This window comes from Salvelinus fontinalis, chromosome 32 (genome assembly GCF_029448725.1).
Source record: "Salvelinus fontinalis isolate EN_2023a chromosome 32, ASM2944872v1, whole genome shotgun sequence".
In the NCBI taxonomy this organism is placed as follows: Eukaryota; Metazoa; Chordata; class Actinopteri; order Salmoniformes; family Salmonidae; genus Salvelinus; species Salvelinus fontinalis.
The window spans coordinates 1,983,583-2,009,544 of NC_074696.1; the positions used below are offsets into that span (position 1 = coordinate 1,983,583).

Consider the following 25,962-nt stretch of genomic DNA (forward strand, 5'->3'; position numbering starts at 1 on the left):
GCCAACTTGAACCTGTTAGCTTGGCTGCCAGTGTGCTCTCTGAACGCTCCGAGAGGGAAACGCACTGAATTTATGAACGGGACAACTGACAAGGCTCTCAATTTATGAACGGGACAACTGACAAGGCTCTCAATTTATGAACGGGACAAATGACAATGCTCTGAATTTATGAACGGGACAACTGACAAGGCTCTCAATTTATGAACGGGACAAATGACAAGGCTCTGAATTTATGAACGGGACAACTGACAAGGCTCTGAATTCATGAACGGGACAACTGACAAGGCTCTGAATTTATGAACGGACAACTGACAAGGCTCTGAATTTATGAACGGGACAACTGACAATGCTCTCAATTTATGAACGGGACAACTGACAAGGCTCTGAATTTATGAACTACCCAGAACGCACTCTGGCACTCCAGACTGAATTTACAAACGCACCATGTGATTGGCGGTAAAGATGATCTATTATATTGGAGAAGATAGCCGAGTGACCGCCATAGCAATGGAAACGCATGTCCTCAATGAGCGAAGGCAAGTGAGATCAGGTGGGACCATTCTAGCCAATGAGAGGGCAGATACGCGTGTGCGCAACAGGCACAAGTAAGTCGTTTTTCTCAAAGTTGCCGAAATGACACGTCTCCACTTATATCAGTACATTTGTAACCGGCTAAACATTACGAAACGTATATTCAATAAAATAAGCCTCATGTAATCCGACACACTATAATAGCACTCCATACAAAAAAAGTCTTATCTCACGCAGACAGGTTTAGGGCAGAGTACATCCTCTCGCTTCTCCTCCTCCTCTCTGTTGGCGTCATAATAAATGGCTGTACGTGGAATCAGTAGATGAGACAGTTGAGGAATACGGACATCACAACGCGGTGGACGTTTATATGGTTTCTGTAGCAATACCCGTTTTTTTTACGCCTGTATATATAATTTGTTTCTGTCGAAGACTGACATTATTTACGTGGATGTAATAATGGTGTGAAGGTGGACAAACGGCCGGGGACCGGGGACGGAATGTTGATATCACCAACGCTTCGCCAAGATTTCGGCGTTAATCAGTCTCTGAACGCCGGTGACGTGAACATGGATATCGCCGATGGAACAGAGGCACTTTCCTTGGAGGAAATCTTGTCGTTGTACAGCCAGCCGATCAACGAAGAGCAGGCATGGGCTGTTTGTTACCAATGTTGCAGAACTTTGGTTCAGAAACACCGGAGGATAAATTCCAAGACCTCCAGCGCGTCAGTCGGGGATTTGCCGAGAAGGATTGAAGGACCTGGAGATGTACGGATTCTGAGAGATGGAACAGTTCAATTACACCAACAAGACAGCACAGGTAAACAACACAATGTCTGTCAACATCGGAATACAATTTGGACCTACTAGGCTTCAAAAAGCCTGTCTGGTTAACTGAAGTGAACATAGCTAATCGGGTAGGATACACACATGTATAGACGCCATGCTTCTCAGAGATTGGATCGGATTTCCACATCTTTACTGTGGCAGAGGCCTAAACCTCTGATATTACACATGGAGTTTGAATATACAGTATTTAGACCTACATATTTGTTTCGTTTAGCCAAAGAGGCTTAGTAATTAATGCCTATTAATTATGAATGAAATGATTTGTTCATGATTAATCACTATATCAATCATTTGATTGCAATATGCCTAGTAATCAAATGGTATATGTTTGTAAACAAGGCCTTTGACCAGGACACGTCACTCACAGATCTGATGCACACGGGGTATTTGTTTGGCCAGAGGTACGTTGTCCCAATAATCTCTCCTTCCTCCCGTAGAGTTGACTAGTTTCCTAAATTGATTTGAAAGGAAATGACTTATCTGGAAACTCCCTGTAGTCTAGCTGATGCCTACACCATGCTTTTACATGTGTGGGGAGTAGTGTACGAGTGCACACTTCAGGAGGAAGGAGAGAGTATTGGGACGCGACCGGGAAGGTAGAGCGGCTGCTTGCCTGTGTGGTGTTGGTGAGCCTGTGGCATAAAGCCGTAGTCTGTCTAGCATGTGGTTTAATGTCTGAGTAGGTAAGGGGGAGGAGAAGTAGTTGACACCGCTGGCACTGGGTTTGATTTCCTTGTCACGTTGTTGTGTTTATATCTTATGAACCTCTGCCACACACACACACACAACCCCCACTCTCTCTCACTGTCGCTACACAGTTCAGAAGGCCATTTAGATGGTGATAAATAATGGGCCCCTGGCTGGGTTGTGTTCTGGTTTGGTTTGTCAAACCGGCCTAACGTCACATCCAGAGCACCGTCTCTGTTAATGTATCACACTTCATCAGAAAGGGCCAAAACAACCCTCCTGTTTGACTGAATCAGAACCTGAGTGGTTGGGTCCTGCAGCTTTATAAGGTGAGGTATTTTGGGAAGGAAGGTCTGCCTGTCCTGCCTCTGATTATGGCGGGATGACAAACACGTGAGGTCTATTAGACTGATGCCTAGCGCTCGCTAGCTCAGGAGCTTACCAGCGGAGCGTTAGCGAGCTCAGGAGCTTACCAGCGGAGCGTTAGCGAGCTCAGGAGCTTACCAGCGGAGCGTTAGCGAGCTCAGGAGCTTACCAGCGGAGCGTTAGCGAGCTCAGGAGCTTACCAGCGGAGCGTTAGCGAGCTCAGGAGCTTACCAGCGGAGCGTTAGCGAGCTCAGGAGCTTACCAGCGGAGCGTTAGCGAGCTCAGGAGCTTACCAGCGGAGCGTTAGCGAGCTCAGGAGCTTACCAGCGGAGCGTTAGCGAGCTCAGGAGCTTACCAGCGGAGCGTTAGCGAGCTCAGGAGCTTACCAGCGGAGCGTTAGCGAGCTCAGGAGCTTACCAGCGGAGCGTTAGCGAGCTCAGGAGCTTACCAGCGGAGCGTTAGCGAGCTCAGGAGCTTACCAGCGGAGCGGAGTGTTATACTTAGGTACTGGCCTTAGACCTGTCTGACCAATGACATACTCACAGACTGTCACCGCAAAGGCCTGTCTTTCAGACACAAGGCAGTGTTTGCATTTGGATTCAGGCCAGCGGGAGCTGGACCAATCAGCCATGCAGTTTCTTCCAGTGTTGCAGTATGGCAGTATGTAGTGATGTAGTACACACAGCTGCACTGTAGATCAGTCTGGATATTCGATCTCCAACCAAGCCGCTCCAGCTGGAGACATTATTAATGGAGACGTTATTTCATTAAGAAATCCATTGAGGATCTGATGAACACAAGGCTTCAAGGCCTGGTTCCCTTTCCGTGGGTAGTGTCGTGTCTTTGGCATCATCAAAGTGAAGACTGTTATTTTATCATATCAATTCTCTGTAATTATTATTATGTGATTAAACTAATCATGTTAATGTAATTAACTAGGTAGTCAAGGCACCAAGGATAATATTCAGATTACATTCAGATTACAAAGTTCAATTAGTCTTCTAATTAATTGTTCTTTACCTTACGTTAGTCTCATTCGAAACATTGTAAATTGTTGCACGAACCCAACCTTTACTATGAATCATCCATACATCAGTTGTCTTAATCATTTATTTACTAACTAAATAATCACAGAAATGCATAAACAAAAAACAGTAGCTATGGTTACAAGGAGATGATTGGGGAGGTTCCCTAGTGGTCTAAGCCGATATGACGGCATGGTGGACAAAGGGAAGTGGGTGGGGCCTGAGAAGGGCGGGAAAGACAAAAGGGATCACTACAACAGTTTATTTATTTAACCTTTATTTAACCAGGTTGGCCAGTTGAGAACAAGTTCTCATTTACAATTGCGACCTGGCCAAGATGAAGCAAAGCAGTTCGACACAAACAACAACAGAGTTACACATGGAATAAACAAACATACAGTCAATAATACAGTAGAAAAATATGTCTATATACTATGTGAGCAAATGAGGTGAGATAAGGGAGGTGAAGGCAAAAAAAATATAATTGTTATTTTTTTGATGATTATATTATAAATTAGTTGATGATTATATTAATTGAAATGCTCATCCTTCGCACATGAACGGCCGCTCATTAGAGAATTTACGTTGTGTCATTGTTGTGTTCTCTGTTGGAATCCGGTCCGTCTGCTGGAAAGTTCATCCGAGTCTCTCTCTCTTTCTGTTTCCCTGAAGTCTTTTGTGGTTAGAGTGGATACTTCAGAGTACCATTCAGAAATATTCTCATATAAAGATGTTTTGTTGGTATTCCCAAATCAGGTTTACATAATTTCTAGCGGCAGACTAGTAATTAGTATCTAAGATCTGCTCTTATTCTGTCGGTATCGATAGTCTCAGAGTTGAACCATTTCCCGCCGTGAGGCCAATGCTCCACGTGGTTTGGTTTTCTAGTCTTGGTACTCAACTATTCACAATCATTTGCTCAGTCTCTGTACTCAACCTGTGCCACCTCGGGTGGTCTGAAGAGGATTTCCTCAGGGTGGCCTTTCAGGTTATGTCCTATATTGACATAACCTGAAAGGCCGCCCAGCAAGGAAGAAGCCACAGCTCCAAAACCGCCATTAAAAAGCCAGACTACAAAAAGCCAGACTACGGTTTGTAACTGCACATGGGGACAAATATCATACTTTCTGGAGAAAATGTCCTCTGGTCTGATGAAACAAAAATAGAACTGTTTGGCCATAATGACCATCGTTATGTTTTGAGGAAAAAGGGGGAGGCTTACAAGCCGAAGAACACCATCTCAGCCGTAAAGCATGGGGGTGGCAGCATCATGTTGTGGGGGTGCTTTGCTGCAGGAGGGACTGGTGCACTTAATAAAATAGATGGCATCATGGAGGAGGAAAATTTGTATTGAAGCAACGTCTCAAGACATCAGTCAGGAAGTTAAAGCTTAGTCGCAAATGGATCTTCCAAATAGACCATGACCCCAAGCATACTTCCAAAGTTGTGGCAAAATGGCTTAAGGACAACAAAGTCAAGGTATTGGAGTGGACATCACAAAGCCCTGACCTCAATCCTTTAGGACATTTTGTGGGCAGAACTGAAAAAGCGTCTGCGAGCAAGGAGGCCTACAAACCTGACTCAGTTACACCAGCTCTGTCAGGAGGAATGGGCCAAAATTCACCCAATTTATTGTGGAAGGCTACCCATAGCGTTTGACCCAGGTTAAACAATTTAAAGGCAATGCTACCAAATACTAATTGAGTGTATGTAAACTTCTGACCCACTGGGAATGTGATGAAATAAATAAATCATTCTCTCTACTATTTTTCTGACATTTCACAATCTTAAAATAAAGTGGTGATCCTAACTGACCTAAAACAGGGAATTTTTACTAGGATTAAATGTCAGTAATTGTGAAACTGAGTTAAATGTATTTGGCTAAGGTGTATGTAAACCTCCGACTTCAACTGTATATGTATGTATTAGTGGTGCTGGCGTCTCTTAGAGGTCGACGGATTATGATTTTTCAACGCCGATACCGATTATTGGAGGATTTTTTTTTTTTAATGCGTTTGTAATATTGAGAATTACAACAATACTGAATGAGCAATGAACCCATTTATTTTAACTTAATACATCAATAAAATCTATTTAGTTGCAACTAAATAATGAAACATGTTCAATTTGGTTTAAATAATGCAAAAACACAGTGTTGGAGAAGAAAGTAAAAGTGGGATATGTGCCATGTAAAATAGCTAACATTTAAGTTCCTCCGAACATGAGAACATATGAAAGCTGGTGGTTCAATAATCCCAGTTAAGAAGTTTTAGGTTGTAGTTTATTATAGGAATTATGACGTGTCGACTATACCTTTGACTATTGGATGTTCTTATAGGCACTTAAGTATTGCCAGCCTAATCTCGGGAGTTGATAGGCTTGAAGTCATAAACAGCAAACGCAGGAAATTGCTGTTTGAATGAATGCTTCCTAGCCTGCTGCTGCCTACCACCGCCCAGTCAGACTGCTCTATCAAATCATAGACTTAATTATATTAAACACACAAATACGAGCCATAGGTCATTAATATGGTCAAATCCGGAAACTAATTTAGAAAACAAAATGTTTATTCTTTCAGTGAAATACGGAACCGTAACGGGTGACATCCCTAAGTGTAAATATTGCTGTTACATTCCACAATGTAATGTAATGTCATAATTATGTAAAATTCTGCCAAATTAGTTACGGTCTTTGTTAGGAAGAAACACAGTTCGCAACGAGCAAGGCACCAAACTGCTGCATATACCCTGACTGCTTGCACTAAACGCAAGAGAAGTGACACAATTTCTCTAGTTAATATTGCCTGCTAACATGCATTTCTTTTAACTAAATATGCAGGTTTAAAAAAATATATTTCTGTGTATTGATTTTAAGACAGGCATTGATGTTTATGGTTAGGTAAATTTGCGCTTTTTTGTTAAATCATCCCCCGTTTTTTCGAAGTTGAAGTAGGCTGTGACTCGATGATAAATTAACAGGCACCGCATTGATTATATGCACCGCAGGACAAGCTAGTTAACCTAGTAATATCATCAACCATGTGTAGTTAACTAGTGATTATATGCACCGCAGGACACGCTAGATAACCTAGTAATATCATCAACCATGTGTAGTTAACTAGTGATTATATGCAACGCAGGACACGCTAGATAACCTAGTAATATCATCAACCATGTGTAGTTAACTAGTGATTATATGCACCGCAGGACACGCTAGATAAACTAGTAATATCATCAACCATGTGTAGTTAACTAGTGATTATATGCAACGCAGGACACGCTAGATAAACTAGTAATATCATCAACCATGTGTAGTTAACTAGTGATTATATGCAACGCAGGACACGCTAGATAAACTAGTAATATCATCAACCATGTGTAGTTAACTAGTGATTATATGCAACGCAGGACACGCTAGATAACCTAGTAATATCATCAACCATGTGTAGTTAACTAGTGATTATATGCAACGCAGGACACGCTAGATAACCTAGTAATATCATCAACCATGTGTAGTTAACTAGTGATTATATGCAACGCAGGACACGCTAGATAACCTAGTAATATCATCAACCATGTGTAGTTAACTAGTGATTATATGCAACGCAGGACACGCTAGATAACCTAGTAATATCATCAACCATGTGTAGTTAACTAGTGATTATATGCAACGCAGGACACGCTAGATAACCTAGTAATATCATCAACCATGTGTAGTTAACTAGTGATTATATGCAACGCAGGACACGCTAGATAAACTAGTAATATCATCAACCATGTGTAGTTAACTAGTGATTATATGCAACGCAGGACACGCTAGATAACCTAGTAATATCATCAACCATGTGTAGTTAACTAGTGATTATATGCAACGCAGGACAAGCTAGTTAACCTAGTAATATCATCAACCATGTGTAGTTAACTAGTGATTATATGCAACGCAGGACACGCTAGATAAACTAGTAATATCATCAACCATGTGTAGTTAACTAGTAATATCATCAACCATGTGTAGTTAACTAGTGATTATATGCAACGCAGGACACGCTAGTTAACCTAGTAATATCATCAACCATGTGTAGTTAACTAGTAATATCATCAACCATGTGTAGTTAACTAGTGATTATATGCAACGCAGGACAAGCTAGTTAACCTAGTAATATCATCAACCATGTGTAGTTAACTAGTGATTATATGCAACGCAGGACAAGCTAGTTAACCTAGTAATATCATCAACCATGTGTAGTTAACTAGTGATTATATGCAACGCAGGACAAGCTAGTTAACCTAGTAATATCATCAACCATGTGTAGTTAACTAGTGATTATATGCAACGCAGGACACGCTAGATAAACTAGTAATATCATCAACCATGTGTAGTTAACTAGTGATTATATGCAACGCAGGACAAGCTAGTTAACCTAGTAATATCATCAACCATGTGTAGTTAACTAGTGATTATATGCAACGCAGGACACGCTAGATAAACTAGTAATATCATCAACCATGTGTAGTTAACTAGTGATTATGTGAAGATTTGATTGTTTTTTTATGATAAGTTAGCTAGCTAGCAACTTACCTTGGCTCATTACAGCCACAAGGTTCTTTTTACAAGGCACTCGTGTAACACGTGGTCAACCTGCCATGCAGTTTCCTCATGGTTTGCAATGTAATCGGTGTCCAAAAAGGCAGATTACCGATTTGTTATGAACTTAAACTCAGACCTAATTAATCGGTCGACCTCTAGTCTGTCGCGGTGTATATTTTACCAACTTCTTTCTTTTCTTTCTAGATAAACCCAGACCTCCCAACACGTCCTTAGAGGTGAGTTACATATACCATGCTTCCAGAACTGGGCCTCGTATTCTGCTTTTACAGTAGCGTAAGACTGTGGTGTATAACATTTAGCCAGGTGTGTTTCATGGATTGAGAAGCAACCCAGTTAGAGCCCAGTGCCCACCATATAAACCATTTGTACCAGCCTAGCGTGACCACTATGATGAGGTGGGGTTTGTACCAGCCTAGCGTGACCACTATGATGCGGTGGGGTTGGTACCAGCCTAGCGTGACCACTATGATGAGGTGGGGTTTGTACCAGTCTAGCGTGACCACTATGATGAGGTGGGGTTGGTACCAGCCTAGCGTGACCACTATGATGAGGTGGGGTTGGTACCAGCCTAGCGTGACCACTATGATGAGGTGGGGTTGGTACCAGCCTAGCGTGACCACTATGATGAGGTGGGGTTTGTACCAGCCTAGTGTGACCACTATGATGAGGTGGGGTTGGTACCAGCCTAGTGTGACCACTATGATGAGGTGGGGTTTGTACCAGCCTAGCGTGACCACTATGACGCGGTGGGGTTTGTACCAGCCTAGCGTGACCACTATATGATGCGGTGGGGTTTGTACCAGCCTAGCGTGACCACTATGATGAGGTGGGGTTGGTACCAGCCTAGCGTGACCACTATGATGAGGTGGGGTTGGTACCAGCCTAGTGTGACCACTATGATGAGGTGGGGTTTGTACCAGCCTAGCGTGACCACTATGATGCGGTGGGGTTGGTACCAGCCTAGCGTGACCACTATGATGAGGTGGGGTTGGTACCAGCCTAGCGTGACCACTATGATGAGGTGGCGTTTGTACCAGCCTAGCGTGACCACTATGATGAGGTGGGGTTGGTACCAGCCTAGCGTGACCACTATGATGAGGTGGGGTTGGTACCAGCCTAGCGTGACCACTATGATGAGGTGGGGTTGGTACCAGCCTAGCGTGACCACTATGATGAGGTGGGGTTTGTACCAGCCTAGCTCCTAGGTCCATTGTGAAGCCCAGCAGCAGAGACAGCTTGGTGCTGAGAAGGGATTTCTCTCTCATTCTTTATCACTCCCAGATGTTTGACTCTCACGCTAAAGTGGAAGGAAGACCGAAGCTTTTCCCATCCAATGAAAACACTGAAAAAGTTGACAGACTATAACGTACATTGAATTTCTCTGAACTAAAGCATCATCTTGGTCTTTAGCCACAATGCTCCTAGATTTTGATTTAACTTTTTTTTTTTTTGTTGGTTACTACATGATTCCAAATGGTGTTATTTCATAGTTTTGATGTCTTCACTATTATTCTACAATGTAGAAAATAGTAAAAAACAAGGAACTTTTTGAATGAGTAGGTGTGTTAACTTTTGACTGGTACTGTGTTCATGACACAGGGACAGTGATCTCCATGGTTGACCTGCTCTGAGTGGTGTGATTTGTTTTGTTTACCCAGAGATCAGTTCTCCTGCTGTTCTGATCTGCATGGTCTCAGGGATCATGTGATCTCTGTGTGGGACGGACAGCGTGTTTCAAAGGATTGGTCTAGGCAAGGTTCTGTACAGAACTGGCTACATCAAAGCAATGGCCCAGTTTTATGTTCCAATGGTGTGCTCACCGCGGCGTGGGCACAGCGGCGTTCCCCGCAGGGTGGGCACAGCAGCGTTCCCCGCAGGGTGGGCACAGCAGCAGCGTTCAGCGCAGGGTGGGCACAGCAGCGTTCCCCGCAGGGTGGGCACAGCAGGGTTCAGCGCAGGGTGGGCACAGCAGCGTTCCCCGCAGGGTGGGCACAGCAGCGTTCCCCGCAGGGTGGGCACAGCAGCGTTCAGCGCAGGGTGGGCACAGCAGCGTTCAGCGCAGGGTGGGCACAGCAGCAGCGTTCCCCGCAGGGTGGGCACAGCAGCGTTCCCCGCAGGGTGGGCACAGCAGCGTTCAGCGCAGGGTGGGCACAGCAGCGTTCAGCGCAGGGTGGGCACAGCAGCGTTCAGCGCAGGGTGGGCACAGCAGCGTTCAGCGCAGGGTGGGCACAGCAGCGTTCAGCGCAGGGTGGGCACAGCAGCGTTCAGCGCAGGGTGGGCACAGCAGCGTTCACCGCGGCGTGGGCACAGCGGCGTTCCCCTCAGGGTGGGCACAGCAGCGTTCCCCGCAGGGTGGGCACAGCAGCGTTCCCCGCAGGATGGGCACGGCAGCGTTCCCCGCAGGGTGGGCACAGCAGCAGCGTTCCCCGCAGGGTGGGCACAGCAGCGTTCACCTCAGGGTGGGCACAGCAGCAGCGTTCACCTCAGGGTGGGCACAGCAGCGTTCACCTCAGGGTGGGCACGGCAGGGTGGGCACAGCGGCGTTCCCCGCAGGGTGGGCACAGCAGCGTTCCACCGCAGGGTGGGCACAGCAGCAGCGTTCCCCTCAGGGTGGGCACAGCAGCAGCGTTCCCCTCAGGGTGGGCACAGCAGCGTTCCCCTCAGGGTGGGCACAGCAGCGTTCCCCTCAGGGTGGGCACAGCAGCGTTCCCCTCAGGGTGGGCACAGCAGGGTGGGCACAGCAGCGTTCCCCTCAGGGTGGGCACAGCAGCGTTCCCCTCAGGGTGGGCACAGCAGCGTTCACCTCAGGGTGGGCACAGCAGCGTTCTCCTCAGGGTGGGCACAGCAGCGTTCACCGCAGGGTGGGCACAGCAGCGTTCACCTCAGGGTGGGCACAGCAGCGTTCAGCGCAGGGTGGGCACAGCAGCGTTCACAGCAGGGTGGGCACAGCAGCGTTCACAGCAGGGTGGGCACAGCAGCGTTCACAGCAGGGTGGGCACAGCAGCGTTCACAGCAGGGTGGGCACAGCAGCGTTCACAGCAGGGTGGGCACAGCAGCGTTCACAGCAGGGTGGGCACAGCAGCGTTCACAGCAGGGTGGGCACAGCAGCGTTCACAGCAGGGTGGGCACAGCAGCGTTCACAGCAGGGTGGGCACAGCAGCGTTCAGCGCAGGGTGGGCACAGCGGCGTTCAGCGCAGGGTGGGCACGGCAGGGTGGGCACAGCAGCGTTCCCCTCAGGGTGGGCACAGCGGCGTTCAGCGCAGGGTGGGCACGGCAGGGTGGGCACAGCAGCGTTCTCCTCAGGGTGGGCACAGCGGCGTTCACAGCAGGGTGGGCACAGCAGGGTTCCCCGCAGGGTGGGCACAGCAGCGTTCACCGCAGGGTGGGCACAGCAGCAGCGTTCCCCGCAGGATGGGCACAGCAGCGTTCCCCGCAGGGTGGGCACAGCAGCGTTCACCTCAGGGTGGGCACAGCAGCGTTCACCTCAGGGTGGGCACGGCAGGGTGGGCACAGCAGCGTTCCCCGCAGGGTGGGCACAGCAGCGTTCACCTCAGGGTGGGCACAGCAGCGTTCCCCTCAGGGTGGGCACAGCAGCGTTCACCTCAGGGTGGGCACAGCAGCGTTCACCGCAGGGTGGGCACAGCAGCGTTCCCCTCAGGGTGGGCACAGCACAGCAGCGTTCCCCTCAGGGTGGGCACAGCAGCGTTCCCCTCAGGGTGGGCACAGCAGCGTTCCCCTCAGGGTGGGCACAGCAGCGTTCCCCTCAGGGTGGGCACAGCAGCGTTCCCCTCAGGGTGGGCACAGCAGCGTTCCCCTCAGGGTGGGCACAGCAGGGTGGGCACAGCAGCGTTCCCCGCAGGGTGGGCACAGCAGCGTTCCCCTCAGGGTGGGCACAGCAGCGTTCCCCTCAGGGTGGGCACAGCAGCGTTCCCCTCAGGGTGGGCACAGCAGCGTTCCCCTCAGGGTGGGCACAGCAGGGTGGGCACAGCAGCGTTCCCCGCAGGGTGGGCACAGCAGCGTTCCCCTCAGGGTGGGCACAGCAGCGTTCCCCTCAGGGTGGGCACGGCAGGGTGGGCACAGCAGCGTTCAGCGCAGGGTGGGCACAGCAGGGTTCAGCGCAGGGTGGGCACAGCAGCGTTCAGCGCAGGGTGGGCACGGCAGGGTTCAGCGCAGGGTGGGCACAGCAGCGTTCAGCGCAGGGTGGGCACAGCAGGGTTCAGCGCAGGGTGGGCACAGCAGCGTTCCCCGCAGGGTGGGCACAGCAGCGTTCCCCGCAGGGTGGGCACAGCAGGGTTCAGCGCAGGGTGGGCACAGCAGGGTTCAGCGCAGGGTGGGCACAGCAGCGTTCCCCTCAGGGTGGGCACAGCAGGGTTCAGCGCAGGGTGGGCACAGCAGGGTTCAGCGCAGGGTGGGCACAGCAGGGTTCAGCGCAGGGTGGGCACAGCAGCGTTCCCCTCAGGGTGGGCACAGCAGCGTTCAGCGCAGGGTGGGCACAGCAGCGTTCAGCTCAGGGTGGGCACGGCAGGGTGGGCACAGCAGCGTTCTCCTCAGGGTGGGCACAGCGGCGTTCTCCTCAGGGTGGGCACAGCAGCGTTCAGCTCAGGGTGGGCACAGCAGCGTTCAGCGCAGGGTGGGCACGGCAGGGTGGGCACAGCAGCGTTCTCCTCAGGGTGGGCACAGCAGCGTTCTCCTCAGGGTGGGCACAGCAGCGTTCCCCTCAGGGTGGGCACAGCAGCGTTCCCCTCAGGGTGGGCACAGCAGCGTTCTCCTCAGGGTGGGCACAGCAGCGTTCCCCTCAGGGTGGGCACAGCAGCGTTCCCCTCAGGGTGGGCACAGCAGCGTTCTCCTCAGGGTGGGCACAGCAGCGTTCTCCTCAGGGTGGGCACAGCAGCGTTCTCCTCAGGATGGGCACAGCAGGGTTCCCCGCTGACATGAACTGTCATCATATTCCTCTTAATGACATTTTAGAGCTTGTTTTCAAATAATTCAGATTCTTAATGTTCACAATCTCTCTGTGGGATTGACGGCTCCACCTAAATAATAACCCCATAGTGGTGCCTCTCTCTCTGATGCGATTCAGCTGGTCAGTCTCTCTAAACACTTTTCCCTCTGCCTCTAATCTCTGCCTCTAATCTCTGCCTCTAATCTCTGCCTCTAATCTGTCTCTCACTTGTGTGGATCCCTGACCCACTTTCACAGTCCTCTAATGGAATGACCGATGCAGTCCTCTAATGTAATGACCGATGCCGTCCTCTAATGGAATGACCGATGCAGTCCTCTAATGTAATGACCGATGCAGTCCTCTAATGTAATGACCGATGCCGTCCTCTAATGGAATGACCGATGCCGTCCTCTAATGTAATGACCGATGCAGTCCTCTAATGTAATGACCGATGCAGTCCTCTAATGTAATGACCGATGCCGTCCTCTAATGTAATGACCGATGCAGTCCTCTAATGTAATGACCGATGCAGTCCTCTAATGTAATGACCGATGCAGTCCTCTAATGTAATGACCGATGCAGTCCTCTAATGGAATGACCGATGCCGTCCTCTAATGGAATGACCGATGCAGTTTGCCCAGACGTTCAGGGCTCTGTCTCTGTGTGTGGTAGACAGACAGTAGTTTAACCTAGTCAGTCTAGTTCAGACATTACGTTGATATGGTTAAGTGGGATTATGGGGAAGCATCCTATTAGGGTGGTTTCCCAATTTGACCTTTGGTGTCCCATGGTGCTCTGGTCTAAAGTAGTGTACTATATAGGGTTCCATAGGGCTCTGGTCTAAAGTAGTGCACTATATAGGGTTCCATAGGGCTCTGGTCTAAAGTAGTGCACTATATAGGGAATAGGGTACCATAGGACTTTGGTTTTAACCTGTCTAGGATGAGGGTGCCGCTAGCGGCACTCCCCCCCCCCCCCCCCCCCCCCCCCCCCCCCCCCACTGAAAAGGCAGAGCCGCGAAATTCAAAAAAAATATTTTTTAAAAATATTTAACTTTCACACATTAAAGTCCAATACAGCTAATGAAAGACACAGATCTTGTGAATCCAGCCAACATGTCCGATTTTTAAAATGTTTTACAGGGAAGACACAATATGTAAAGATGTACATCTATTACCTAAAAACACATTAGCATAATCCACCATCTTTTATTTGTCCACCAACACCAGTAGCTATCACCAATTCGGCTAAACTAAGATATTTATAGCCCCTAACCAAGAAAAAAACTCATCAGATGACAGTCTGATAACATATTTATGGTATGGGATAGGTTTTGTTAGAAAAAAGTGCATATTTCAGGTAGATGGCATAGGTTACAATTGCACCCACCGTCACAAATGGAATAGAAAAACTACTTAGAGCAACGTGTTTACCTACTTACTAATCATCAAACATTTCGTAAAAATACACAGCATACACTAATCGAAAGACACAGATCCTGTGAATACAGACAATATTTCAGATTTTCTAAGTGTCTTACAGCGAAAACACAATAAATCGTTATATTAGCATAGCACATAGCACATAGCAGCCCAGCATTGATTCTAGCCAAAGTGAGCGATAAAAGTCAACATCGCCAAAATATATTAATTTTTTCACTAACCTTCTCAGAATTCTTCCGATGACACTCCTGTAACATCATATTACACAATCCATATAGAGTTTGATCGAAAATGTTTATATTTAGCCACCAAAATCATGGTTAGACAATGTGAAATGTAGCCAAGCTGGTGAGAAAATGTCCGTGCGCCACTTAGACAGTGATCTACTCGTATACATAAATACTCATAAACGTGACAAAAAAATATAGGGTGGACAGCGATTGATAGACAATTTAATTCTTAATACAATCGCGGAATTACATTTTTTAAATTATCCTTACTTTTCAATACAGTTTGCGCCAAGCGAAGCTACGTCAAAAAACATGGCGTCCTAAGCCACTAACATTTTTCGACAAACACGATTTATCATAATAAAAATGTCCTACTTTGAGCTGTTCTTCCATCAGTATCTTGGGCAAAGGATATTTTCTTGGGTCTAATCGTCTTTTGGTGGAAAGCTGTCCTCTTGCCATGTGGAAATGCCAACTGCGTTCAGCATGAACTGGAAGCGTGCCCAGCCATTCACAGCGTTTCAGAAATAAATGTCCCAAAATCGCACTAAACGGATATAAATTGCTATAAAACGCTTTAAATTAACTACCTTATGATGTTTTTAACTCCCATAACGAGTAGAAACATGACCCGAGTAATATTACTCCCTCCACTAATGCTTGGAACAGGTGCGGGCCGGTGTCCTCTAGGCGCATGACGCAGCTCCAAAAGAGTGACTAGCCTCAGGGTTTTTTAATTTGTAGTGCCTGTGAACGCGCAATCGACCCCATTCAAATCGTCATCACGTAAAGGCATCCAGGGGAAGACGTAAGCAGTGTCCGTATACTCATAGCAATAAAAGTGCCCTTTTAACTGACTCCAGATCAGGGGCCAAAATTTCTGAAATCTGACTCCATGTCAGGGAAATTGCTGTAGAATGGGCTCTGTTCCACTTAGAGGCAAAATTTAGAGGCAAAATTTAGAGGCACTTAGAGGCAAAAACTCCTATAGAAACTATAGACTGTTTTCTATCCAATAATAATAATAATATGCATATTGTACGATCAAGGATTTTGTGGGAAGCCGTTTCAAAAATTACACGATTAGCATAAATAGTCTAAACAGCGCCCCCATCCCCAACAGGTTAAGTAGTGCACTATATAGGGAATAGGGTTCCATAGGGCTCTGGTCTAAAGTAGTGCACTATATAGGGAATAGGGTTCCATAGGGCTCTGGTCTAAAGTAGTGCACTATATAGGGAATAGGGTTCCATAGGGCTCTGGTCTAAAGTAGTGCACTATATAGGGTTCCATAGGGCTCTGGTCTAAAGTAGTGCACTATATAGGGTTCCTAATGGTTGAAAATCACTGAATTGTTCTGGACTAGAGGGTGGATGACGATGTTTTGCTGTCAGCTAGGGGAGTACAGTTCTCCCTCCTAGCTGCATTCATTACAACATGTTGCCCCTTGTTCACTTCCCTTTTCAGGTCTCAGAGGACCGTTTGGGCTAGGTAATACATTATTGAACTAGTCTACTCCTTCAATTTTAATTTGTGGCAAGAACCTATGAAAATATGTTAGTTTCTCAACAGGTAATCTGTGTTAACTTATCTAGAATTGCAGAGAAATAGTTTGGGAGAACCCCCCCCCCCCCAAACCTGCCCCCCCAAACCTGCCAGGTTGTGCACCCTCGCTTTTATACAAATAAATATACAATGAATGAATGGGTGTTAAACATGGGAATGACAGTCTTACACAGAAAGCAGCAGTTGACTACTCCGTTGTCGACACTTGAATCAAATAAAACTACCTGTATCAATGTCTTTAATACAATATAAGTATCATTAGCTTTCATAACCTTCAGTCTGGTTTATTTGGGCCAGAATGTGGCTCCACTACCTATTGTTCCTGCAGTGAGGATTCAACATCGTCATCAAATATTTTCATCATTTATCTGCAGATTATCGCCAAAAAGCAGTAAGAGCCGACCAGTATCCAAGTTAGGGAGCCAAATAATGTCTCTCACCGATGCAATTCAGTTCCCGACGTTCACGAAACCGATCTGTCCAGAAAGAGCAGTTTGTTCGTGACTAACCCATCACATCAGGAAAATTACCTCACACTCAACGTCAACAAAACAAAGAAGATAGTGGACTTCAGGAAACAGCAGAGGGAGCACCCCCCATATCCACATCGACGGGACAGTAGTGGAGAAGGTGGAAAGTTTTAAGGTTCTGGCCGTACACATCACAGACAAACTGAAATGGTCCAACCATACAGACAGGGTGGTGAAGAAGGCACAGCAGCTCCTCTTCAACCACAGGAGGCTGAAGAAACTTGGCTTGTCATCTAAAACCCTCACAAACTTTTACAGATGCACAATCCCATGCATCCTGTCGGGCTGTATCACCGCCTGGTACGGCAACTGCTCCGCCCACAACCGTAAGGCTCTCCAGAGGGTAGTGAGGTCTGCACAACACATCACCAGGGGCAAACTACCTGCCCTCCAGGACACCTACACCACCCGATGTCACAGGAAGGCCATAAAGATCATCAAGGACAACAACCACCCAAGCCACTGCCTGTTCACCCTGCTATCATCCAGAAGGCGAGGTCAGTACAGGTGCGTCAAAGCAGGGACCGAGAGACTGAAAAACAGCTTCTATCTCAAGGCCATCAGACTGTTAAACAGCCGTCACTAACATTGAGTGGCCGCTGCCAACATACTGACTCAACTCCAGCCACTTTAATAATGTGAATTGATGGAAATGTATGTATAGCCACTTTAAACAATGCCACTTAATACACTCATAAAAAAAATAAAGGGAACACTAAAATCCTGGGTGAAAATCCTAGATCTGAATGAATGAAATATTCTTATTAAATACTTTTTTTCTTTACATAGTTGAATGTGCTGACAACAAAATCACACAAAAATTATCAATGGAAATCAAATTTATCAACCCATGGAGGTCTGGATTTGGAGTCACACTCAAAATTAAAGTGGAAAACCACACTACAGGCTGATCCAACTTTGATGTAATGTCCTTAAAACAAGTCAAAATGAGGCTCAGTAGTGTGTGTGGCCTCCACGTGCCTGTATGACCTCCCTACAATGCCTGGGCATGCTCCTGATGAGGTGGCGGATGGTCTCCTGAGGGATCTCCTCCCAGACCTGGACTAAAGCATCCGCCAACTCCTGGACAGTCTGTGGTGCAACGTGGCATTGGTGGATGGAGCAAGACATGATGCCCCAGATGTGCTTAATTGGATTCAGGTCTGGGGAACGGGCGGGCCAGTCCATAGCATCAATGCCTTCCTCTTGCAGGAACTGCTGACACACTCCAGCCACATGAGGTCTAGCATTGTCTTGCATTAGGAGCAACCCAGGGCCAACCGCACCAGCATATGGTCTCACAAGGGGTCTGAGGATCTCATCTCGGTACCTAATGGCAGTCAGTCTGGCGAGCACATGGAGGGCTGTGCGGCCCCCCAAAGAAATGCCACCCCACACCATGACTGACCCACCGCCAAACCGGTCATGCTGGAGGATGTTGCAGGCAGCAGAACGTTCTCCACGGCGTCTCCAGACTCTGTCACGTCTGTCACGTGTGCTCAGTGTGAACCTGCTTTCATCTGTGAAGAGCACAGGGCGCCAGTGGTGAATTTGACAATCTTGGTGTTCTCTGGCAAATGCCAAACGTCCTGTATGGTGTTGGGCTGTAAGCACAACCCCCACCTGTGGACGTCGGGCCCTCATACCACCCTCATGGAGTCTGTTTCTGACCGTTTGAGCAGACACATGCACATTTGTGGCCTGCTGGAGGTCATTTTGCAGGGCTCTGGCAGTGCTCCTCCTTGCACAAAGGCGGAGGTAGCGGTCCTGCTGCTGGGTTGTTGCCCTCCTACGGCCTCCTCCACGTCTCCTGATGTACTGTCCTGTCTCCTGGTAGCGCCTGCATGCTCTGGACACTACGCTGACAGACACAGCAAACCTTCTTGCCACAGCTCGCATTGATGTGCCATCCTGGATGAGCTGCACTACCTGAGCCACTTGTGTGGGTTGTAGACTCCGTCTCATGCTACCACTAGAGTGAAAGCACCGCCAGCATTCAAAAGTGACCAAAATATCAGCCAGGAAGCATAGGAACTGAGAAGTGGTCTGTGGTCACCACCTGCAGAATCACTCCTTTATTGGGGGTGTCTTGCTAATTGCCTATAATTTCAACCTGTTGTCTATTCCATTTGCACAACAGCATGTGAAATTTATTGTCAATCAGTGTTGCTTCCTAAGTGGACAGTTTGATTTCACAGAAGTGTGATTGACTTGGAGTTACATTGTGTTGTTTAAGTGTTCCCTTTATTTTTTTGAGCAGTGTACTTTCCGAATGGGGGGTGGTTTTTAATAAATGAACACACAGGACTCTGACATTGCTCGTCCTAATATTTATTTATCATTTTCTTAATTCCTTTTATTTAACTTTTTAGATTTGTGTGTATTGTTAGATGCTGCTCTTGGAGCTAGGAACACAAGCACCTGCCTTAACATACACATATTTAGCAGATGTTATCAAGAAAATTTGATTTGATATCGGTCATTCTAGCGGGAGAAGGCTATACAGACTTTTTCTGTTTAGTGAGTTGAAACGTTTAAATGAAAAGAAGCCTAGTTCATTTATGAAGTGGGGGATAAAGTAGCTACCTGACAATGAGTCCGTTTATCAGCTGTTTTAACCTGGCCTGTGTTGCCTGTCAATCACGTTCCTCCACATGCCCACCCCTGCCTGGTGCCCAGAGAGACACGGATTAGGTTACATAATACTAAAACTTCTGATATTTATTTTAGCCATGGAGTGGATTTACAATCAAACACATCTGATAACACATGACCAGGGAACGGCTCACATGACCAGGGAACGGCTCACATGACCAGGGAACGGCTCACATGACCAGGGAACGGCTCACATGACCAAAAACACGATCCATCTCCTGAGGTGAATCAAAGCCTATTTCAAATTCAATCAATTAAATCGATTTTTAAAAAGCCCTTTTTACATACTCAGTTGTCACAAGTGCTTTAGAGATACCAGCCTAAACCCCAAAGAGCGAGCAATGCATGGATATATCACGATTAATAGTGTCCAGTATTTTATATATTTTTTTACCTGTGAAGTGACATTGAGAATGACATGTTCGTTAGGTCACAACTCCTGATTTAAAGCTTATTTATTTCATAAGAGAAATTACCGCTGCCACACATCCCAATCAACACCCCTCGGTCCTCCCTTGGTCCGTCCTCCCTCCTTCCCTCGGTCCTCCCTTGGTCCGTCCTCCCTCCTTCCCTCGGTCCTCCCTTGGTCCGTCCGTCCTCCCTCCTTCCCTCGGTCCTCCCTTGGTCCGTCCGTCCTCCCTCCTTCCCTCGGTCCTCCCTTGGTCCGTCCTCCCTCCTTCCCTCGGTCCTCCCTTGGTCCGTCCTCCCTCCTTCCCTCGGTCCTCCCTTGGTCCGTCCTCCCTCCTTCCCTCGGTCCTCCCTTGGTCCGTCCTCCCTCCTTCCCTCGGTCCTCCCTTGGTCCGTCCTCCCTCCTTCCCTCGGTCCTCCCTTGGTCCGTCCTCCCTCCTTCCCTCGGTCCTCCCTTGGTCCGTCCTCCCTCCTTCCCTCGGTCCTCCCTTGGTCCGTCCTCCCTCCTTCCCTCGGTCCTCCCTTGGTCCGTCCTCCCTCCTTCCCTCGGTCCTCCCTTGGTCCGTCCTCCCTCCTTCCCTCGGTCCTCCCTTGGTCCGTCCTCCCTCCTTCCCTCGGTCCTCCCTTGGTCCGTCCTCCCTCCTTCCCTCGGTTTTTCCTTCCTTCAGTCCTTCAGACAGACGTGCCGTACCCAGCTAGATGAGACACCGCCCTGGCAGCTACTGGACCGTAGCCACCTTCACCCAGCCTCTCCCTGCATGACTGTTTGGGCACATCCCTTCCATAACAACACAGGGGGAGAACAAGTACTTTTCACCAGAAGGAACACCCCAGTGGAACTAAGTATGTTCTCAGTTTATCCGTTTATCCGTTACTTCTTCCAGTCCAATGGAACAGGATTTGACTGAACGAACCAATCACCACATAGACAGATTTGTTATTTGGGTTCAGGAACTATTTTTGTCATGGTTTCACTTGGGCCTGAGGTCATGGCACATTTTAATTTGTCTGTCAGTTATTGAGAAGTTGGTAATCATCCTGATCTTGTCCAGGATGGTCGATCTGATACACTAAGTGTTTGTCTGGTCTTCATATTGTTGTCATTGGGGAATCCTAATGCTAGTAGGAGTTGTAGCGGAGGCTGTAAGAGTTGGTTAGTGTCTACTGGCTCCGTATGTGGGTGAATAACGGCCTGTTGGTTTTGTCCTGTAGGTGATTGAATCTCTGGGAATCATGATCTACAAGGCGTTGGACTACAGTCTGAAGGAGAACGAGGAGAGAGAGCTCAGTCCGCCTCTGGAGCAACTCATAGACGTGATGACCAACATGGCAGAGAAGGAGAGGGACAGAGACCCCTGCCCTGATGAAGGTTACGAGGCCACTGAGGAGGAGGAAGACCCGAACACTGTCTGTAATGTTAAAGGATTCAGAGACATCATCACGGTACGTCCTGTCTCACTATCGACTATAGTTACCTGTACTAGTCTGACTGTTTCCACTATAGTTACCTGTACTAGTCTGACTGTTTCCACTATAGTTACCTGTAACAGTACTAGTCTGACTGTATCCACTATAGTTACCTGTACTAGTCTGACTGTATCCACTATAGTTACCTGTACTAGTCTGACTGTATCCACTATAGTTACCTGTACTAGTCTGACTGTATCCACTATAGTTACCTGTACTAGTCTGACTGTATCCACTATAGTTACCTGTACTAGTCTGACTGTATCCACTATAGGTACCTGTAACAGTACTAGTCTGACTGTATCCACTATAGTTACCTGTAACAGTACTAGTCTGACTGTATCCACTATAGGTACCTGTACTAGTCTGACTGTTTCCACTATAGTTACCTGTACTAGTCTGACTGTATCCACTATAGTTACCTGTACTAGTCTGACTGTTTCCACTATAGGTACCTGTACTAGTCTCACTGTATCCACTATAGTTACCTGTAACAGTACTAGTCTGACTGTATCCACTATAGTTACCTGTAACATGTTAGAACAGTACTAGTCTGACTGTATCCACTATAGTTACCTGTACTAGTCTGACTGTCTCCACTATAGTTACCTGTACTAGTCTGACTGTCTCCACTATAGTTACCTGTACTAGTCTCACTGTATCCACTATAGTTACCTGTAACAGTACTAGTCTGACTGTATCCACTATAGTTACCTGTAACAGTACTAGTCTGACTGTATCCACTATAGTTACCTGTAACAGTACTAGTCTGACTGTATCCACTATAGGTACCTGTACTAGTCTGACTGTTTCCACTATAGGTACCTGTACTAGTCTGACTGTTTCCACTATAGGTACCTGTACTAGTCTGACTGTTTCCACTATAGGTACCTGTACTAGTCTGACTGTTTCCACTATAGGTACCTGTACTAGTCTGACTGTATCCACTATAGTTACCTGTACTAGTCTGACTGTATCCACTATAGGTACCTGTACTAGTCTGACTGTATCCACTATAGGTACCTGTACTAGTCTGACTGTATCCACTATAGGTACCTGTACTAGTCTGACTGTATCCACTATAGGTACCTGTACTAGTCTGACTGTATCCACTATAGGTACCTGTACTAGTCTGACTGTATCCACTATAGTTACCTGTAACAGTACTAGTCTCACTGTGTCCACTATAGGTACCTGTGACGGTACTAGTCTGACTGTATCCACTATAGTTACCTGTAACGGTACTAGTCTGACTGTATCCACTATAGTTACCTGTACTAGTCTGACTGTATCCACTATAGTTACCTGTACTAGTCTGACTGTATCCACTATAGTTACCTGTAACAGTACTAGTCTCACTGTATCCACTATAGTTACCTGTAACAGTACTAGTCTGACTGTATCCACTATAGTTACCTGTAACAGTACTAGTCTCACTGTGTCCACTATAGTTACCTGTAACAGTACTAGTCTGACTGTATCCACTATAGTTACCTGTAACAGTACTAGTCTCACTGTATCCACTATAGTTACCTGTAACAGTACTAGTCTGACTGTATCCACTATAGTTACCTGTAACAGTACTAGTCTCACTGTGTCCACTATAGGTACCTGTGACGGTACTAGTCTGACTGTATCCACTATAGTTACCTGTACTAGTCTGTATCCACTATAGTTACCTGTACTAGTCTGACTGTATCCACTATAGGTACCTGTACTAGTCTGACTGTATCCACTATAGTACCTGTAACAGTACTAGTCTGACTGTATCCACTATAGTTACCTGTAACAGTACTAGTCTCACTGTGTCCACTATAGGTACCTGTGACGGTACTAGTCTGACTGTATCCACTATAGTTACCTGTAACAGTACTAGTCTGACTGTATCCACTATAGGTACCTGTACTAGTCTGACTGTATCCACTATAGTTACCTGTACTAGTCTGACTGTATCCACTATAGTTACCTGTAACGGTACTAGTCTGACTGTATCCACTATAGTTACCTGTACTAGTCTGACTGTATCCACTATAGTTACCTGTACTAGTCTGACTGTATCCACTATAGTTACCTGTACTAGTCTGACTGTATCCACTATAGGTACCTGTACTAGTCTGACTGTATCCACTATAGGTACCTGTACTAGTCTGACTGTATCCACTATAGGTACCTGTACTAGTCTGACTGTATCCACTATAGGTACCTGTACTAGTCTGACTGTATCCACTATAGGTACCTGTACTAGTCTGACTGTATCCACTATAGGTACCTGTACTAGTCTGACTGTATCCACTATAGGTACCTGTACTAGTCTGACTGTATCCACTATAGGTACCTGTACTAGTCTGACTGTATCCACTATAGGTACCTGTACTAGTCTGACTGTATCCACTATAGGTACCTGTACTAGTCTGACTGTATCCACTATAGGTACCTGTACTAGTCTGACTGTATCCACTATAGGTACCTGTACTAGTCTGACTGTATCCACTATAGGTACCTGTACTAGTCTGACTGTATCCACTATAGGTACCTGTACTAGTCTGACTGTATCCACTATAGGTACCTGTACTAGTCTGACTGTATCCACTATAGGTACCTGTAACAGTACTAGTCTGACTGTATCCACTATAGGTACCTGTAACAGTACTAGTCTGACTGTAACCACTATAGGTACCTGTACTAGTCTGACTGTAACCACTATAGGTACCTGTACTAGTCTGACTGTATCCACTATAGTTACCTGTAACAGTACTAGTCTGACTGTATCCACTATAGTTACCTGTAACATGTTAGAACAGTACTAGTCTCACTGCCTGACTCATTACAGAAGGGAGGGGAACTAATTACTGGCCTGGGTGCCAGTCCATTGTGCTGCCATGCCAAACTATCTGTTTGGCTTTAAAATGAGCAATTGAGTAGGCAAGATCTGTGACCAGGCTATAGGAGGAGACTACGGATCTGTGACCAGGCTATAGGAGGAGACTACGGATCTGGGACCAGGCTATAGGAGGAGACTACGGATCTGGGACCAGGCTATAGGAGGAGACTACGGATCTGGGACCAGGCTATAGGAGGAGACTACAGATCTGGGACCAGGCTATAGGAGGAGACTACAGGTCTGGGACCGGGCTACAGGAGGAGACTACAGATCTGGGACCAGGCTATAGGAGGAGCCCACAGATCTGGGACCAGGCTATAGGAGGAGACTACAGATCTGGGACCAGGCTATAGGAGGAGACTACAGATCTGGGACCAGGCTATAGGAGGAGACTACAGATCTGGGACCAGGCTATAGGAGGAGACTACAGATCTGGGACCAGGCTATAGAAGGAGACTACAGATCTGGGACCAGGCTATAGAAGGAGACTACAGATCTGGGACCAGGCTATAGAAGGAGACTACAGATCTGGGACCAGGCTATAGAAGGAGACTACAGATCTGGGACCAGGCTATAGGAGGAGACTACAGATCTGGGACCAGGCTATAAGAGGAGACTACAGATCTGGGACCAGGCTATAGAAGGAGACTACGGATCTGGGACCAGGCTATAGGAGGAGACTACAGATCTGGGACCGGGCTACAGGAGGAGACTACAGATCTGGGACCAGGCTATAGGAGGAGACTACAGATCTGGGACCGGGCTATAGGAGGAGACTACAGATCTGGGACCAGGCTGTAGGAGGAGACTACAGATCTGGGACCAGGCTATAGGAGGAGACTACAGATCTGGGACCGGGCTACAGGAGGAGACTACAGATCTGGGACCAGGCTATAGGAGGAGACTACGGATCTGTGACCGGGCTATAGGAGGAGACCACAGATCTGGGACCAGGCTATTATAGGAGACTACGGATCTGGGACCAGGCTATTATAGGAGACTACGGATCTGGGACCAGGCTATTATAGGAGACTACGGATCTGGGACCAGGCTATAGGAGGAGACTACGGATTTTGGACCAGGCTATAGGAGGAGACTACAGATCTGGGACCAGGCTACAGGAGGAGACAACAGATCTGGGACCAGGCTATAGGAGGAGACAACAGATCTGGGACCAGGCTATAGGAGGAGACAACAGATCTGGGACCGGGCTACAGGAGGAGACAACAGATCTGGGACCAGGCTATAGGAGGAGACAACAGATCTGGGACCAGGCTATAGGAGGAGACTACAGATCTGGGACCGGGCTACAGGAGGAGACTACAGATCTGGGACCAGGCTATAGGAGGAGACTACGGATCTGTGACCGGGCTATAGGAGGAGACCACAGATCTGGGACCAGGCTATTATAGGAGACTACGGATCTGGGACCAGGCTATTATAGGAGACTACGGATCTGGGACCAGGCTATTATAGGAGACTACGGATCTGGGACCAGGCTATAGGAGGAGACTACGGATTTTGGACCAGGCTATAGGAGGAGACTACAGATCTGGGACCAGGCTATAGGAGGAGACTACAGATCTGGGACCAGGCTGTAGGAGGAGACAACAGATCTGGGACCGGGCTATAGGAGGAGACTACAGATCTTGGACCGGGCTACAGGAGGAGACTACAGATCTGGGACTAGGCTATAGGAGGAGACTACAGATCTGGGACCAGGCTATAGGAGGAGACAACAGATCTGGGACTAGGCTATAGGAGGAGACAAC

General features: G+C 47.4%; 1 protein-coding gene across 11 annotated transcripts in view; it reads left to right on the forward strand.

The window, feature by feature from the left end:
- The first annotated feature begins 592 nt into the window (after window positions 1-592).
- Window positions 593-25,962, forward strand: part of spire1a (spire-type actin nucleation factor 1a) — a 168,489-nt gene continuing 143,119 nt past the window's right edge. For 2 of the 11 annotated variants that reach the window (XR_008755585.1, XM_055893197.1), the window contains exons 1-3: window positions 594-1,353; window positions 8,252-8,283; window positions 21,055-21,285. Coding sequence is in view for 10 of the 11 variants with exons in the window: in XM_055893197.1 (XP_055749172.1) it covers window positions 1,032-1,353; window positions 8,252-8,283; window positions 21,055-21,285 (585 nt within the window). In the remaining variant the exon portion in view is untranslated. Of the gene's footprint in view, window positions 1,354-8,251; window positions 8,284-16,322; window positions 17,287-18,543; window positions 20,686-21,054; window positions 21,286-25,962 lie in introns of those variants that run through there. The other 9 variants (XM_055893206.1, XM_055893201.1, XM_055893200.1 and 6 more) reach the window with 9 other exon arrangements.